Consider the following 19,531-nt stretch of genomic DNA (forward strand, 5'->3'; position numbering starts at 1 on the left):
ATGCATTCTCTTAGTATGTTTAAGTCCATAAGGAATGCAGTTTTTACTTAATTATCTTAACACAAGTGACACGATGCCCACTCGGCCGTGGCGTGCACGTATCTGCACCGCAATCAAAGCTAGCGTTACACTACTTCGGCGCGTGAAAAAAAGTCTCCAGCAGAACAACCGCTGCCCTCCCAGCCGAACCACCAGCTGCAGACAGCTTATGATGGCAAAAAGGCCCATTAGCAAAATGGCTTCATTTTGGCTTCAATACTCTTTTTGTTGGGAAAAACTACATCTCTGCTAGTGGGCCTGACTAGTATGGCTTTACAGGCAAAAGTAAGTATGAAGACGCTCCTACTGAATCCCTGAGGGAACAGTCATTTTTGAAAGATGTAATTGGAGGGGGCTGTAGCATCAGTGCTGAAGTGGTCATGGGAGGGTGACCTGCCTGCCAGGCCCACGCACCTCCTAGCCCTACAAGCCTGATCCAGATCATGTGCAACTAGCCAGAGCACAAGCACAGCATCTCTGCCCATTTTAAGAGGGGGTCAGACCGCGCGGATCTCTTGCACAGTTCAGGAGGAAAGGGCAGAGCGTAACCAAACCAAACGCTCTGCTGGGACAAAGTCACTCCTTCAAACTTTATGAAGGCATCCGAATGGGCAAACCGAGCTTGCAACGGTTCGCGTTGCAGCATGCGGCGATGGTGTTTTTCATCTAGCAGGCCCTCCAGTGCCCCGTTACTGTCTCATGGAACCACGACCATAGTCTGGAAGAATCAGAAAAAATAAGTCTGGAAGCTGCTGAAGCCATTGTTTGCACACACCAGAAAGGCAGCGCCTGAAAACAATAACTCTGGCTTATTTACCACATCCCATACAAACCCTGGAGTGAATTCTTCTCCTGGGAACTTACAGTTACATCCAAATGTTCAAAACTATTAATAAATTTACCCTATAATACAATTCTGTTTAGGTAGTATTTCCAGGGTTTTAAGAACGTAAAACTGAACCACAGAGAACAAAACCAAAATCGTCAAAAGGAACTACTAATTGAGTGACCAATTTGGACACCGAGGGCTTGATTTTCCACCGTGCTCAGCATTTCTATATGTTCAAAGCACAGCTTCAAAACCAATCTCATCTGTAGCAAGGAGAACGCTGCACTTCTGCAAGAGAGACCTGAGGCTTGTCACGCGAGACAAACCAAATACAAGACACACCATCAGCAGCTAATCGTAACTTCTGCTTAAATAGCTTGCCCAGCACCAAATAGCTCAGGCAGGCAGGGGCAGAATTCAGTTTTCCATGGCAGCATTCAATTCCCCTAACCAAAAGAGTGTGTCTTCCTGAAAGCCCTTGATTTATTCACCACACACTTTCTTAATTTTGCAGTTACTGGGGCACAACTCTTACAGCCAGAGCCCTCCACTGCACACGCTACATTTGTCATTCAACAGCAGAGCCACCCTCTGCCCCAAACCAGCATCCCTCCCTAGAGGGCTAGCACAAACTAAGTCACTTTTTACCTTGCTTTCATCACTGAATATCTCAAAAGCTTGATTTAAAAAAAAAAAAAAAGAGAGAGAGAGAGACCGACAGATGACGTGGACTATTTCAACTTTTCAACTCCAATGTTTTAAGTTAAGCAAAAAGTATAAGCAAATGAAAACAAACCTAAAGGAGAGCAACACAGGCAACCATAACTACGTACTGTAACCAGTTCTACCTACCACAAGTGTTTATAACTAATTCCAGATAAGACGGCTGGACCATTTTTCAGCATAGAGAAATATACGTTTTTTTGTTATCTATACATAAAACACATTTTGAATCAAAAGACAAGAGATCCAGAGGACCATGCTTAAAAAGACACTGGCTTTCAAGAACAACATGTAAAAGGACCTGCCTTAAAGCTGCCAAGTCAAAAAAAAAAAACCACACACACACAGACACACAACCACACACAAAGCATGATTAGCATAATTAACAGATAGAAGAAAGTTAGCCTCCAAACAAGAATTTAAGAAGAATCCAGCAAATGTAAGCAATAAGACAAAAGCATTACAGACAAAGCTCAGTATCAAAACTCCCCCCTCCATCCTTTTTTTAATACAAATTCCTATGACGGAAAAAAAAAAAAAATCACTGAGATTGTATTCTAGCTCTGAAAACGGAGAAGCAGTAGAAAAAAAAAAAATGTTTGGGCTATGACACCAGAGAGGAAAATTAGCCCAAGTACTGAATTCAGCATGCTAGAAGTTCTCATGTGCGCTCATGTTCTCACATTACACTCTAAGTTGGAAATAGTCTCTTGAATGTGTGCTAGGGTGGAAAGATTAGCGTGCGTGACAAAGGAGGTATGGGATGGTACAAGAATGATCATAGCATCAGGCTGACATATGGCATTAAACGGCCTCAGAGGTTAAAAAAAATTACACGTTAAATGTTTAGGGAAAGGCAACAAGAGTTTTAGGTGCATGGGTGGCCTTCTTCATAAAGAGATTAAAGGAAGTAGAATAATTTAGTCTGGAAAGGAGGGAGAGAATAGAATACAGGTATTGTGAAATAACAAATCATGTAGAAATGGCCAAATCGGCAGCTTCTATTCGCCCTTCATCTACATTAAATGAAAATAAGTTGGAAACAGATAAATATTTACCGAATGTTATCTGAATGGCATTAAACAACTGTACAATATCTGTTGTAATACAGAAGATTATTAATGATCTCCCTTCCCCTCAGATTGAAGGTGCAACTTCTTCACAAAGAAAGAAGTTACCCATGATATCAGAGTTTGTAAACCAGGTTAGCACCAATACCAGCTCTCACGATCCAATACCCATGATGATTTGCCACAGGAATTCAGAAAATTAAAACGCATCATCATGTACACAGACCCTTCAAGGCAGTGACTGTTGTCTTGGGAAGGTAATCACTTTTCCCAGGATCTCTAAGCCAGCCCCGTGGCACTGCCTGGGGCCAATTGCTTCCTCCCCGTGGTGGCTGGGTTATAGGACATTTCTGCTGGGTTACAGGACATTTCTGCAGCTCCGCGTGAGGCGAAGATCACATGACGGGAGAGCAGATGGGTGTTGTGAAATGCAGTGGGAAGTGGCAGCAATACTAGCTCGCGTTCATCTGCCTCATCTCGCACACGGGCGGCCAGTTTAAGCGGAAACGCTCTCCGCTACTTCTACCGTCTCATTTGTATTCTGCCATTAAAAAGAAACACCCTGTAAAAGCATCACTACCCAGTGAGCACCCGTTGCCCAACTGTGGTCAAATGATAGACTGCACAGATGCACGACAAGCAGCAAATTAAGAGTTTGGAAAACATACAAGGATCAAGGGTGAATTTTCTGCTTTGTTCACAGCACTACGACAGAGGGCAACTCAATTGCACAACGCAAGTGGTGCTTTATTGACATTTTAACACCTTCTTCTGGAGGCATCCAGCACCGGTCTCTCTGTCAGAGAGCGTTGCTCAACCCCACTGGGCAAGCTTCAGTGTCCTCCTCAGCGCCAAAAAGCTAGAAAGGAGATGGTTACATTTTCCTTCCTTCCCATCAACCTCTCATTCCCAATTAACAAAACAAAACAAAAACAAGACACACACACACCTCCAAGCTTTCTTTACTCCATCTTATCACGGAGAATGTGTTCTTTTTAATTGGAAGAAATATCGGGGAGAATTACATTTCTCCTGTGCGTGGAAAAGGCAATTTTGAACGCTATGTTCTGTTGCTATTAAAACACCTTAATGCCACTACTGCTCTACATGACTACTGCTAGTCTGATTTTTCTAGTTTCAGTATACTAATAGTTGAATTTTAACAAAAACATTGGCTCCTGTTGAACTGAAAACATGCAACTATAACAGAACTGTCAGAATAAAAATCAAAATTTCAATCATCTTTTAGAACCAATAAACAACTACAGGTTCCATGAATTCTCTCTATAAGGACACAGGAATAATTTCACAAAGAGACCACATGTACGAACAGCATTTCTTGCAGTACAGCTGTATCGGTGCATTATAGAGACAGAGCCTGTTGCGACCGAAATCTTTCCTGGGAAGTTTGTCCCAAATTCTACCATTAAGTGTTTCCTCTAGAGTTGGCTTATAGCTATCTAAAAACGATAGAGGGAGTCACAGAGGAAAATCCTGTAAAATGGATTTAGTTGACAGATTAGCTCTGATAAAAATAAAGCATATGAGAACTCAGATGGAGATCACATTCAAGACGCGTTCTCTCCGTTACGTTTAAGACTCAAAGTGACAAGCTTTCAGGAAGAAGAAAAGTCTTTAACCAACACTTCATGAATATCTTAGATCCCTTTATAACCTGAAAAAAATTATACAAAAATCGAAGCATTTTACTTGAGCTGTATTTCTGAGATTCAGTCCCTGCTCCCCTGTTCCCTTCTTTTTTTAAATACCACCCCTTCGACTTACCTGCAGTCCTTCTAGTTGATAGCACTATTAAGAACCAGACAGACGTTTAAGAGAGGGTTTGGCGTCTAAACAACCAGTCTCCAATATGTAAGGGATGAGCAAAGGCAGGGAAGTGTTATTCGTGTTGCGTTAGAGGTTTACAGGCACAGGGGCCAGATTGCTGGATATTTCCATGCAAGCCTTTCCCCTCAAGCTGTCAGCGCCCCTGCAAGGGGCTATAACCTACCTCACGGATTTAACTGCTTTACCAGCGCGGGTCACTTACCTGCTCTCAACGCAGATCGTCTGTAGCACGGGGAGGTTCGGGGTAACTATTTCTGAGCTCTGACAGCTACGCCTGCAACTGCTAAATTCACCCCAAATGCTGGAGAAAAGAAGCCATTCCTAAGCTGCCTCTCCTTCCTTGTAAAGCTGTTTCTGGGAAAGGGAGGCAGGCGAGGCACCTCACTTGGTCCCCTGTTGTGAGGGCCAGGGGCTAAAGAAAGGAAAGGAAGTTGGGGTGGGACACAACACATTCACGCCTGGGGCCGGGCAAAAATACAAGTTACATACAGGTCACAGCAAGAAGTAGAGAAGTCTTCATATAGCAAGAACGCCACCCTCAAGAATCTGAAATACTTTGAGCTGCAGAAGCAGGTTAAAATAAAAATTTACATTAAAAGTCTCTGCAGGACTAAAGCAGAGATGGGAGCTTCGCAAATAACACGAATTAGGCGCTGTCAAAGCCTTCAAACCGGGGAAACATGAACCTTGGAGCAAAGGGGAAAGTAAGGGATTCAACTGCAAAAAATTTATATTAAAAAAAAAAGCAGACTGTCCCTTTTTCCAGTGTTAGATTGCAAATTACTACTTAAGTACAAAGTTAAGTAGCACTTTTTTTAAAAAAAGCTACCTAATCATTCCAGGTGTCCTTAAAATATAGATAGATATATTTATATTTAAAACTCAAAAAATTAATTAAATACCTCAAGAATTTATTAAAGAAAAAAAAAAACCACACGCAGACTAAAAGTTAAAGGGAAATTGTATTGAAACTCATACTCAGATCTGCAAGATTTCCAAGTCTTACTTAAAGAATGCCAGCACTCTGGCAAACTCATGCACTAACCTGGAAGTTACACTTTAAGAAGAGTTTTTACACAAAAACCCCAAACTTTTGAATGCGATTATCTATACTAGAAATTAGCATTGCAAGAGATGCACTATGCTATTACCATTTGACATACGTATATACATCCAAGCAAAACAATTCAGAGTTTGAATATTGAGTGCTTGCTACCAGCTTGCAGACTATAAATTATTTTAAGTACCTAGTTCAAATTAACAACCAGATGACTCGTGAGATGACTGTTGAACAATTCAAGGAGAACAGCTACAATCAAATGAATTAACTAAGGCTAATGTTAGCTTTACTTCAGAAATGATCTTTGCTTCCATCTCCTTGCGTTCAGGTCAGGTCATGACCCACAGAAAGAGATGGAAGTTGTCCATTCGTAGCCTCACAATATATTCACTCACCAATAAGCTCTTACTTGAAGCTGACTGCATAGCCTCATAATTAATACAATTAGAATATGGAGTCCAAGCCACCTTGTCCCAAAGGGAAAACAAGACTGAGGCAATCACGAAGGAGGAAAGCTTATGCTGCTCTACTTGCTTTGTAATAATTAATACTCAATAGTTGTACAGCCCTGGAAACTGAAATACCGTCATTTCGCACAAGCACCGAAATTCATAGAGGAAAGGGGGACTACAAACTAACGTGGATGACAGAAGTTTTGGGGTTTTTTTGGTAATCCAAAGAGAATTGCTTACCTGACACATAGTTAAATTACCTACTATTTATCAGGCCTACTTATGAAAAGCACAAGTAATCAAATACCACTAAGCAAAGGTCTTCTCTGTTCTTATCGGCGCAAATGCCCCTGCTGGAAAGTTTAGTCATAACTCTCTGTGCTTTGCATTTCATAGCCAAGTTTTCAGCTGAGCTAAATAATTAGAGTTCTGTCCAACAGGTCAGGCTCTAGCAGTTAAAACATTTATATTTTTATATATATATACACACACACGTGCATGTATATACACACGCAAACATATAATTTTTTTTTGAGTCACCCTTTCATAAAGACACTCTTGTCCAAACATCTGAGCAGTTTGTAACACAAGATGCTAGACTGATATATTTCACATTAAATAAGTGTTATTTGCAGAAAACTCTGGCTGGACACTCAATTTCAGTCCAAATTCTTTCTTATGCTCTGAAATGGGCACTGCAAGCATTCAGATAAAATTGCTCCAGTTCAGCTTCACAACTGCTCCACAAGTAGCTCTGCAAGCTATCCTCCACTACAGGTACTTTAACCTTCTACAGCAGCATTCCCTTGAACATGAGTTGAAAATGGCTACGGTAGTAATAAATTAAGAATAAAGATGAGCAATATTGAAGGGCACCAAGAAGTTGCATGCCATTTACCAGTTTCGCATTTACTACACACTACCTCTTGTCAAAAGAGCTCCTTCTCCTTAAAAAGCTTACAATTAACATTTTGGCATTTAAAAAGTCAGCACTGTTTAAAATAAAGGAACTTGGTGCGTAAATCAGTGCATGACTATATGAACGTACACTCCATTCTGATTTTTCGCTGATTCACAGTGAGAAATTCAGCTCGACAGAAGGGGAAGTAGATTTTTAAGCACAGGGGACTAGAGTACTTCAGTATTTTACTATTGACGTGAAAAGAAAGAAGAGGCAGTGTTAGAGAAACGAAGGAGTCTTGGTTATTCACCAGCTGAAGATTTAGGGAGCCACAGCTCTTAAATCCCCGCGCATGGCATCTGGAGAGAAAAGAAACATATGATATTGGGAGCTTAACATAGCAAGAAGCTGCAGAGGCTGCTAGTAAGGGATTGCAGGAGCAGTGGCGAAATCAGTCACAAGTCATCAACAGTGCATTAAACTCTTGGGTTGAACAGCTGCTGTGAATAATGAAGCAACAACCTAGGGTAGCCCCTGTTTCAGGGAACTTACAGTAAAGCAGACAACAGATGAAACACCTCAATGGGGAAGCATTAGGGGAGAAAATAAATAGATAAATAAATAAATAATAACAATAATAATAATAATATAGAAACATCCACCTGATCATCTTGTTCAGATACAAGGTTGTCCTCAGCCAGCCCGGCACACTTCTAAAGTCTGGACCAGGCCCACCTTATTGTCTAGCAGTAGAAATGAGAAATAAGCAGCCCAAGTCAAGAAGGAAGGGCAGAACAGCCGGACAGCCAGGAAGATCACAGCAGTGAGTCAGGAATCAACGAATGATGCATCAGTGGCCCAACCACTATTTGGATTTGTGGAAGCAGGAATGAAGAGTAAGGTAAGAGTTTACAGGAAAGATGGCAAAGAACTGAACGTCTACTGTATAGGAAAGGGTATCAGGGAAGTGACTGACTAATATGGAAGTAATAGTTTCCAGAAACACTTCTGAAATACAAGGGAAATATGAAAAAAAAAAAGCCCTCCAAAAATCTGCATCAAAAGATCCAGAGAAGAGCAGTGTCACAACCACATCCGAGAAGGGAGCAGATCTGGAGATGAGGTTTCCACATCAGTGGCAGGTCAATGAACACACAAGAGCGGTTCCTAGATGTAAGGAAATGTAGGAGGCACGTAATGAGAGAAAAAGAGGCAAGCACTAGCAGAAGTATCAGGAATTAATACACACATTATAAGCAGCAGCACAGAATCACATATTGGGATGCCACCTATCCTCACTTTCAAGGAGACTGAAACAGCATAGCATACAGAAGCAACCACATACAATAAGCTTTAAAGCAAGAAAGCACAAGACACAAACACTGATGACATTTTTATCTTGCAGGTACTGAAAATAAGCAAAAATCAGCAGCATGACAGATGAGACCCTCTAGTCGAGCTGTGCAGAGATACTCTAAGGCAGTCTTAAAGTCAACTGAATAAAGATGGTCCTGTTGCACACCTTCTACTATAAAGACAGGTTCTTAAATTATGAATAACGGACATGAAATGTGTATAGCTCAGCATCCCAGAGGATACCAGAAATATTTAAAATGCCAAGAAAACAAACTAAAAAGACCCAAACCAGCCTCTTGCCCCATGAAATTAGAAATAAGCTTCACAATAAGCAACTACGATTTGTCAGCAGCTCTAAATAAAATATGGACACTGAACATGAAGAATAGGCACTTGTGCCAGCTCGTGGAAGCACTGCAAATGGCACAACTTGGCAGGCTTAATGCTCCTAACTGAAAGTCCGGATGAGAAACCAAGAGCATACCCATTTCTGAATGCTTTATTACTTTAGAAGAGAATGAGTCCCCCCCCCCCCCCCCGCATTAGTTTTATCAACGTTTCTGAAGGTCTTCATCAATAAATGGATTTGAGAAGTTTAGACAAGCAGGCTGCCATATTGTGCTCTCCAGGACATCACAACACGCATGGGCAATAGTCTGCACTCCTGCCTCTGCCTGACGGCAGGGGTGACAATACTACAGGACCTGCTGCCAGGCCCAGAAGCTGTGTTCAAAACCTGAACACTTTTTCTTTTTTTTTAAACCGAGTTTAAAGTCTAAACACATTGTAAAGCTCAAAAAAAAACCCAACAAAAAACAAAAAAACCCTCAAACACCCACACACCATGGAAGCAGCTGGCCATTCTTTGACATAGCAACGGTAAAATTACTTTTCCCTCTCCTTAATGGAGAGCACGCTTAACTTTCACGATCATAAATAGTAAGCTCAGCTAAGGCAGAGAAAAAATTTATGGGATGGAGTAACATGGCACAGTGTGCTGCAGCAGCCTGTGGAAAGCAATACCCCTGCAAGGTCTGGCTGCAGATCAAGGGCCATCACTTCAGTTGCTTTTCAGATTATATAGTTTGGTGTAATTCTTTTGGTAATATTCAGCCTTCTAAAAACCTCTCTATGGAAAGCGGTCTTTTCTAGTCCCTTATTGTTGAGCTCTTACCCAACAGTGCACAATGTGCTACTGTAGCTGTGCTGGCTACTACGCCAGCAGCACAGTAGTGGTACATGCTGCCGAACCAATGAGACCAGACCAGAACATGAGGAATGTCTCCCTTTCCAGCCTCCTCTTTAATTTTAGCGCACACAGCCCTGCTGCCAGGGCAGGCCATGCCAGGCCAATATTTGATTTGTAAACAGACACTCCAACAAGCTCATCATAGCTGCGGGTTCCAAGTTATCTGCTGTTACTCTCCACCGGCATGCAGTACAACTACTGCCCGTAACATTATCTGAAACGGTGAGCTTTCACAAGAAAGACCCAAATAGTTCTATATGTAAGTATAAATATATAAATACATACATAAAAATACAGTTTTAAAAAATATATAGATATTTCAGTAATCATTCAGCTTTCCCTGGAAGAACAGGGAAGAGGGAAAAGAGGTTTTCTTTGCCATTCTCTAGCCCAGGTACAGTGAGATTCAGAAACAAAAGTGTAATTAAGGCAGACACTTTGCCTAGATACACTAGAAGACAAGTAGGGTGCCTCCTCTTCATGCATAATAAAGAATCTCCGACCTCCCCATATGATAAAGGCATCCCTCCAAGGTTAATGCTCTGAAAACACAAAGAGATAGCAACAAGGAGACTTATCGGCGGTATTCTTTATCTCGTCGTCAACCAATACAGGACTTCTCTTCACTTGAATTAGTAGTGGCTATCACCAAACAGCTTCTGAAGCGCACACCATGCATTATCACAGCTTTTAAAAATTAGTTTGTATTCTCCTTTTCGGTAGCCATTTGGATATCCAATATTTGGTGCTTAATTGTCGTAAATTGGGATCTACTGATGTAGAACTTCTGAAGAAAAAGTTCCTTTACATGTTCCTTCCGGTGCGCTCAGAGAAAAGAAAGATTTTGCTTACATTGAGGGTAGTAATAATAATAAGCCACAAACAACAAAAAAACTGATGGCAACCTTTTTCTAGATGGGGGAGAAATCCAGCCTTCTCCTTATTCATGTGCTCCACTCTGACAAACTTCCCACTGATCTCACCCCAATACTAATTGCAATGCTTTTTTTCCCCCTGCTTCAGCTGGTTTTGCCTAAAACTTAAGGGCACAGGCTTTTTCCTCAATACCTTTACCAGAAGAACAGGAGACTACTTCCAGGTATCTAACATGCAAGAACGAACAACTCAAAGGTAGCAACGTATTTTACAAAGTCGATCAGAAATGACTTATTTTTCCCCCTTTTTTAAAGGGGTAAAAAGCAAAGCTTAGCTCAATAAGCCAGTTTCTTCAGTACCTGGCTAGAGAAGAAAAAGTTACTGCTCGCATGCCGTTGACAAAGAACTTGAGTCTGAACAATAATGCCTATGTGAGACTATGCTCCTCACTGTTTTAGCTGCATCGCATCAAAACTACCATGGAAAACTTCAGCATTTGGAGTATTTTTATACTTTCCAGCAAGAAATCAGGAAACAGTAATTCAAGAGATCTTGCTCTGAATTCTGGAAAAAGGAAGTCAGATTTATCATCACTTTGACTACATTCGTAACTCTGTTACGTAAATAATCAGTCCTCAATTTAAAAAAAAAAAAAACACCCTAATAAATGAGCATTATTACTTCCTCTCATCTACTTTTTGTTGAGGTACTGGTACTGATAACTTCAGCTGGATTTTCAAAGAGAAACATTAAGAGACCATTATGCTCACCTCAAGCGTGTGTATGAGAATGAAGATAGAAATACTTCACGAGTACAAATATAGTTCTCACATTACTGATATTAGTAAGTTCTACTGGAAGCCTCTTACAAAACCATTCAAGCCTAATTCAGCAGTTGACTGACAAGTCTTGGCAAACTTTGCCTCAGGATTATTTAAAAGATTTGTTCACAAACATGGCCAACCTCCCATTTCTCTCCACACTCCTACACAGGTCTTCACTACTACTACAAAAGAGGATTCAAGCTGCTAGTGCATGAATACGTGCAGCTGGCTGCTATGTTTTTAAAGTGTAAATACCTTTCTTTTACACATATTTGTATGGGTATGTATACCATGTAGCTATATGCACACAGACACACCATATATATATATATATATATATGTATATGTATAATTTTCTCCCACCTTCTCCACAGGGTAGCGGGACTTAGAGCATGGACAGCAATCTGACATGAGTTGAAAGCTTTTTCAGGAGTTAAAAACAGTTTGTGAGAATTTTGTGTAGTGTAGTATAAGATGAATAATGTCCACCTCACCCATGTGTTTAACCACATGTATAATCTCCCAGAAGCAGTGACTGGTTCATTTAAAAGATGGCTTCTAAAGTCTGGTAGGGCATATGGAGTATTGTTTGCTCCAGCATCTTGTCATGGCTTAAGCTATTCTGTAAATACAGCTTAAGTTAGATTCTTAGAAATATTCAGAATGAAAACACTTCCCAGCAAAAGCGGAAAGCGCAGGACCAGAACTTTTCTCAACAGCTGAGAGCAAGTCCACCAGCGAAAGTTTTACAGCATGACCTAATGGTTCAGAACAGCTTTAAGATGGAGGCTGCTTTATCCTCTCATTTTCTACACCATGACTAAATACTAGATAGGAACACCTAAAATAACTAATTTAGGAATAAAAGTACAGTAGCCCCATGCACCAGCAGCCTTCGTGTGCGTTTTATCTTGCTTCCTACTGAAACAAAAATCTGGTACTTTGAGGCCATCCACAGGTGCTCTCTGTCCCAACATTGAGGCACCTCCAGTGTTTTTTCCACTCCTTCAAAGGGGACAATATTAGTAAAGACGCACTCCATGGTGCATGCAGACAGCACAAACTTGAAGTGAAAGTGCTTTTAATGACCTTCTGTATCTGAAGTCCAGTCACTCCAAATACCAGCGTTCATGCCACCACAAGATTAAAGATAAAATCTGTAACTTGTCCCATGACAGCTACAGCTATCTGGTTTCAGAACTGAGGTTGGTCTAATGAATTACAACCTTAACGAAAGTCAGGTTTGATTTTGGGTGTTTGTGTCCCAAATTCTACAGTCAGTCAACTAAACAGGCAACTGTATGAATCACCACCCCCACAGCTATAAAAGATCTCAACAAGTCATTTAACATAGCAAAAGGTGCAATCTGCTACGCCTCAGTAATTCCAAAGAAGTGTTTGAATCTCTACCACGAGATTTTTTCCGAGTATGAACAACCGACCTCTAGACAGACTGTCCTCACTACCAGAGATATCTTCCCCATTTCATGGCAGACTTCATTCTTACTATATAAACCCTCTACCATTTCACTTTGTGGAAGTGTTTTATGCACTTGAAGACTTCCGTCTTATCTGACTACAGTGGAAGGACTTGAGGTTAAGCTTGTCTTGGAGCTCATGTCTTAGGGGTCGGTCTTAGGCTCTGGAGGGTTCCCATTCCTCTGCTGAAGAGGCCTTCAAAGCAGCCCACCTTCTTACATGAGGAAGGAGCACATGGCTTCAGAGAGACACCCAGCTGAAGAGAAAGACGTTGACAGGCCCAGCCGAGAGAGGATGTCTGCCTCAGAGGGGGTCAGCGGGGGAAAGAAGGGAACTACCTAGATCCAGTCCACGCAGTGCTGGAAAAACATCATTTGCTAGGAGTCTTGTCTCTACAAACATAATTTGGTATATCGGTTACCTGTTTGGAGTAAGCCTCTACCCATCAAACCCTTGAATAAATTTCACTTTAAGATCATCCGAGATCCTTCAGAAAGTGAATGTTTAGACTCTGTACTTCATCATTCTCTATTGCTTTAGAAATAGAACTAGGGAGTTTGCAAGCTCCTTGGTTTCATTCCCAGCTTGAGCCAACTATAAAGTGCAAGTTATGCAGCATTAAAAAACAGAAACTGGGTCATAAAGCAAAATATGATTTGTTAATATAAATCTGTATGCAAGCACATAGACACAAAATACTATCATACATCTATTATACAGTTCACATACTGGAGGAGCAGACGTGCATGAACACAGACAGCTGTGTAAACACAGTTGCAGTTAAAATACAAAACATGTAATGAAAAAAATCATGTAAGGAAAAAAATCACTACAAAAAGTTAAAGACATTTGCCTCCCTTGTTGTTCCACAAAGCTACTTTTTCTATAGTGCTATTAAATGCAGGTGATCTTAGAAAAAAGTACCTAGTAGGTATGCAGTGGTGTGAGGGGAAAAAAAAAAAACACTCTCTAGATTTGGTGAATGCTAAGTTTACACAGAGTTTACCACAGTTGTAAATAGTAACGGGTAATGAAGTTTGTTTTTTTTTTTTTAAATGTTTTTTGCCACTGATTTTTAAAAGTCTATAAATATAGCAATAGGCATTGACCGTAAAAAAGCTTAACACTCAGAACATTGTAGAACAACAAGCAGAACATGAAAACAAGTTAACCACTTCTGGGATGTCGTAAGTTCAACCAAAGACAACCTAAATTTATAACAAATATGTACTGAGATACGCTAGGAAACTACAAAATCCCTAAATGCTCAAATTGCATCAGCTTTAAAAAAAAATATGAAGATATTATGCAACCAAGAATTTGCTTAGAAAAGTTCAGGCACAAACCTGTAATCTCGGTTTTAAAGTCACTACAAGCTTAAATTGGAACATATAAGCACATGTCACCAGCCTGTTACCTTCATGAAGTACTATGAGCATATCAAGCAGGAAACTATCCATATGTTTGCACTTCACTTGTTACACCACAGGGAAAGAGCAGACACTGGTTACTATAAGCCATTAAACTAAACATTAATTTTCTGACTATTAAAGAAGAGATAGATGGTTCAAATTCTGGAGTTATCAACTGAAAGCTTTGCTAGAACAGTAATTAAAAAATTCCGATTGGTAAATTGTGCATGAAGAGGATGAAATATTATGTTTCCCCACAGAAAGGACAGTTGCCTCCTCACAGTAGCCAGTAATAATAAAAACTGAATAGATGCTCCATTGTGTATAGTTCTGAAATACCACATGTTGTACTATAACAGTGGTTACAGACCACAAAACTATCAGATCAAAAATGCAGCATTTTCCAATTTGCATATGAAGAGTTAAATTCCTTAATGCCGGACAAGTCAGAAGAGCTCAGTACCTCAACCCTTTTCTGCAGAAACAGCAGACATTCCAGATCCTTAAAAGCAGGTCCAGCCTTATTTATTTGGCTTTAGAAACCCGAATCCCCCCAACAAATACATTGGATTTGTTTAACTGTCAACTGCTAGATAAAGAAAGGCGCTATTTACTAGGTACCACCAAAAAGAAACATGCTAGTATAACCTTTAAATACGTGGGCAATTCCATGAAGAGCGCTCTCACACAACGACAAGCATACTAATGAACACGTAGCTGTAAATTTGGTAATTAAACAAACCGTGTCAGGCTATGGCTAGCCAACTGTATAACGCACTGCAACGTACGTTACTGGTGTCGCGGGTAACGTTCTTCCCTCATTAAAAACACCAGCACAAAACCGTGCACGTGAGGCACCTGCCCGTTCACAACGGTAACTTCCCCAGAAACGCTAAGGAGACCGCAAAGCTGGCGGCAAGACAGAGCAGTCGAGCTCAGTGCCGCCACGTGAAGCGTCATGAAAACAAGCTCGTGCCCTGCAACGCTCATCTGCGCCGAGAGGACAGCGTGCCCAGCACCCGCATGAGAACAGACCCGGGCGCTTCCCGCGCAGGATCTCCCAGCCGCAGCCGGAGCCCCATCACCGGGGCCTCCAAGACAAGGTAGTCTTGCACCCTGGCGCAGCAATACTCACCGAGCTCCACCGCTGCCTCCAAAGTGGCTGGAGGACCACCGCGGCGGGGAAGCGCTGGCCATCTCCACCCGTCGGCTCCACAGAGAGGAAGCAATTTAGCCAGCAGATTTTTCTAAAGCTGTGCTGCTTCTCCTTTTACATTGTTGCTTGTGAGCTGTGAAATAGGGCAGCAAAACGTGTATTTTCATGCACCACAAGTCATGTTCTTCCTCTTTTCTTTGTCCCAGTCATACGCCATTTCTGCAGCGTGTTGCATTGGCATTCAGAATGCCAAAACTGGGATGCGTGTTTCTCTCATACAATAGGGTTTGCAGAATTATTCATGATTTAGAAAGGTACAGCATAATTTGGGCTGCTTCACATCCTGGTCTCTGTCTTCTAGTGGTATGTAACTTGCACTTTACATTAGCTCAGGCTAGGAATGAGGTTACAGAGCTTGCAAACGCCTTACTTCTAAAACAATAGAGTATGATGAAGTGCAGAGTCTAAACATTTGTTTCCTCAAGGATCCTGGATGATTTTAATATGAAATTTATTCAAGGATTTGATGGATATTGGTGTCCAAGAATCCTGTGCAAAGTTAATGGCTGGTATATGGCAGGATTAACGCAAACACTTAGAGCTATTTTATTTGCAAGGGCAACCAGTTCGGAGTAGGCCACACTACATTTGCAGAGACAAGACTCTCAGCAAATACTATTCCCAGCACTGAGCCTGGAGCGGCTCTCCCTTTTGGGACCAACATCCTCCTCCTAGCTAGTCCTACCAGGTCCGTCTCCGGAGCCCAGTTCGCTCATCCTGTGCCACATGAAGACGGACATGACCGCTTTGGAGGCATCTGCTGCAGGGGACAAAAAAAATTACCTCCATGAAACAGCCAAAAGACTTGCAGCCATTTCACCTACGAAAGAAAAGGCTGAGAGGGAAGACTCGAGTCTTCAGATGTACACAAGGTAGCGGGGAAGGAGAGGCACAGAAATTTCTCCACATCAGCTATGGATTTAGTGAGCAGTAAAGGGTAATACTGCACAGCAGGAGTGCAAGGCAGCGAGGTGCATCAGGAGCCTGCGGGACCCCTACTGCTGCGTTGCTGTGCTCTCACCAGCAACAGCCGCCCGTACAAACTTCACGAATGGAGCAAACTCGCTGCTCCCCCGCAGGGCCACAGCCCAGCTCTGGCCGTTGGCAGGGATGCCCATCCTATCCCTCTCCCCATGCACGTTTCCTCCGCCTCGGAGGTTTCGTGGCGGCTGCACTGCCTCATTTCCCCCTCCTGAGGCTGGAGGAGTAAATGCGGAGCCGTGGCTGGGCTCAGCACGCAGGCTGGTCCGCAGCCCAGCACCCGCCGGGCCCAGGGACTGCCCGGGTGCCCGCCGTCCCGATACCACCGCCACAGCACGCTGCTTCACCACGAGCCACTTGGGACAGTTTTGGGAGGGGAAAAACACCCACACACATCCCTTTGGGGCAGCAGTGATAACTCTGTAAAAAGCCCCACAGATTCCTGTATGCTCTCACCCAAAAGGTAAAGCCAAGGGAAGGGGGGGGCAGGGGTGGCACCAAGGAAGGAAGCTACATAAAGTTTACACTTGCAGCTAACTAAAAGTCATATCTCTTCCCCCTGCTCTCCCCCTCCCCCCCCGCTACCTTCATACATCCAGTTGCAAAAATCCTACCTCCCATCCTATACGCACAACAAACAGCCTGCCTGGTTCAGGCACTACCGCAAGCTTTATACTCCAATACATACTGGGTCGCGCTTATACAGATCGTTTCCTGCTTGATCAGAGATAACACTGCTGTGCAACACAGCAAACTGCACGGGTTGGAAGCATGAATTTTGAGCTATGTTCCCTGGAGAGACATACGGCAACCTTTGCATGATGCCCAGCCCACGTCACACGGGCAAGAACTTAACAGCGAGGAATACTCCCGCTGCCTGAATTAGTTCAGCTCTTTTAAAGAGGGGCATGACAGAAAGCACAGACGATTTTGGCTAACTTTACTGCTTACTCTTTCAACGATGTCACAACTACATCCAAAGTTGTTTCAATAACAGGAGCAACGTGAAAGACAGTAATCATGACTTCATGAGTACAGTAACAATACTTTAAAACGCTCATAAAAGCACTAATGTGATAAAGGAAGAGCTCAGAAGCCTTAAAAAGAAAACAAAGAGCAAAAAGCAGCTCTGTTCTCTCTCTGTAGGATTATAAAAGAGTTACTGAGAATCTTATCAACAGAGATGCCAGGTACTTAACTTCGGTCATATACAGAAGAAATAAATTGAGGCTATATGTATTGGAGTTGAGTACAAAAGAACCAAAACATCTGTACACATTTTAAAGCATTTGCCCACTTTCAGAAAAAGTGGGTCTGTTCAAATAATTGCTTAAACAGGGGAACATCTTTTCTGAAAAATAGGAAGCCTGTGAATTTGTGGCAATTTCTAGCAGCCCTATTTTTAGAATTGTGTGTCACGGGCACATGCCTAGAAAGCACTACTGCTGCTTCAATAGTTTACAGGAAAAACAAGGTAGACCAAGCACATGCTTATTTGTAGATAGATGAGCCCGAGTCTTGTGTGTGAATGATCCCACGGGGCTGTTTCAGTTTTACCGAGTGACTCGCTGGAGCAGCGTCCCTTCTCCCGCGGCAGCCCGGGAACTCGGTGCTGCTTCGATGGTGTCAGGAGGAAACGGATGCAGCGCACTCAGAAAACCTCGAAGAAGCCTTACAGGGCTAGGACAGTCTAAACTGAAAGCAAACAGACTAAATTCTTTCGGATGAAAAGTAAATATTATGGGTAGACAACAAAGGGCCTGCAAAAATAAAAAAATACAATGAATTGTTGCAAAAGGCTTTGCATCCCCTGTTCGTTTTCTATTTTAGCTTCCATATATTACAGTTTTTCTTCAGTACTTTTCAGCACTTCTACCATCAGTTGTTAGAAGACAAACCAACCAACCAACCGCTATCTTTCATCTGTGGATGGAAGCACACAGAGTCATTTAAAGGAAGTAAGGAGGCTTATCGCTTTGGTCTCTGTTTCTGATATTACCCAGTACTTCCAATACTAGACCACAGTGGATTATCTGGTGGCTCTTGTTCGTTAATAGAAATATTTATCAAACAATGAAGACTTCATCAATACATATATGCCATATATGCTCAACCTTTTGCTTTCAAGTGATACCTGTACACCTGCAGCCATCTCTATTCACTCTCCCAGGAAAGTGGGATGTATTTTTTCCATGGCAAATGTCCTCTATTTCAGTTATCATTTGATTAGTTTGTTTTTGAAGCAAATTCTTGTAATATGCTGCAGTAACAGCCTCAGAGTATCCTTAAATACACTTTAGCTAATGAACTATGCAACAAGGAAGACTACTAGGCCTAAGAGATGCACCAGGCTACTACAAAAATTAGGAAGACTGAATATAAACTCATTTTTCTTCCATCCCAGTGGAAAAAAATAGCGCTAGAAGAGCTGTGCTTAGGCCATCTACAAGCAGTGAAACAAATGCCTTGGCCAGAGCAAGGTCTGATAGCCAAATGCTCACTGGTCAAATTGAGAAGCTGGCAAAAGGACGTGCCACCTGCAAGCAAACAGAAGAGCAATGAAGCACTAACCTACCTGAGGCTTCACAATAAACAGCACAGTAAACGCAAAGCAAGACTTTAACAGGACAAAAGTACAAGCCAGAAGAGCAGCATGTTGCCTAAGGATACTGAAGAAAGGCCTTCTGTATCCAAAAGCTGATCCATTCTTTCCACTCGTGTCAGTGCTTATTTCACCTAGAAACCCTACAGTTCCTATGTTGTTTACAGCATCATCAGCATATGTTCGCAAGGCGCAGAATCACCAGAGTAGGTAAGCGTGTTTTAACAGCCCTCTGTTCAGTCTGAAAACCGAGATTAAGTTAACAGCTATCAAGATTAATGGCCACACGTTCTCCACAGCCCTAATTCAAGTAGTTGTTCGACTAATACGAGGACTGAAGTAAGAATTATGAAAAAACAACTATATGTACTTGCACGTAGAAGAACTTCACAACAACACTGACGACTTCGTCCATTTTCATTAGTTTGAGATTAAACTTTTAGTGTTGTTTCAGGAAGTTTTAGGCAGAACTCTTGAGAATCTCTTTACAATACTGCTAAAAACAAACAAAAACACTCTACTAGATAATGAATCATTTTTAAGTGTTGTGTGCTGGTCAGCATGGTTCCCCAGGCTATGGATAGTCCAACAGCAGGTACTTGTGGCAACCACAT

The 19,531-nt window shown here is 41.9% G+C and overlaps 1 protein-coding gene across 4 annotated transcripts in view; it reads right to left on the reverse strand.

The window, feature by feature from the left end:
• IGF2BP3 (insulin like growth factor 2 mRNA binding protein 3) overlaps positions 1-19,531 on the reverse strand; it is a 122,778-nt gene that overhangs the window by 52,414 nt on the left and 50,833 nt on the right. Inside the window, exon 1 of one of the 4 annotated variants that reach the window (XM_068935112.1) lies at positions 16,930-17,013. The exons of the other annotated variants lie outside the window; for them this stretch is intronic. Within the exon in view, the coding sequence (XP_068791213.1) occupies positions 16,930-17,001 (72 nt within the window). The 5' untranslated portion in view covers positions 17,002-17,013. Of the gene's footprint in view, positions 1-16,929; positions 17,014-19,531 lie in introns of those variants that run through there. 4 annotated transcript variants of the gene reach the window in all.

This window comes from Struthio camelus, chromosome 2, assembly GCF_040807025.1.
Source record: "Struthio camelus isolate bStrCam1 chromosome 2, bStrCam1.hap1, whole genome shotgun sequence".
Lineage (NCBI taxonomy): Eukaryota > Metazoa > Chordata > Aves > Struthioniformes > Struthionidae > Struthio > Struthio camelus.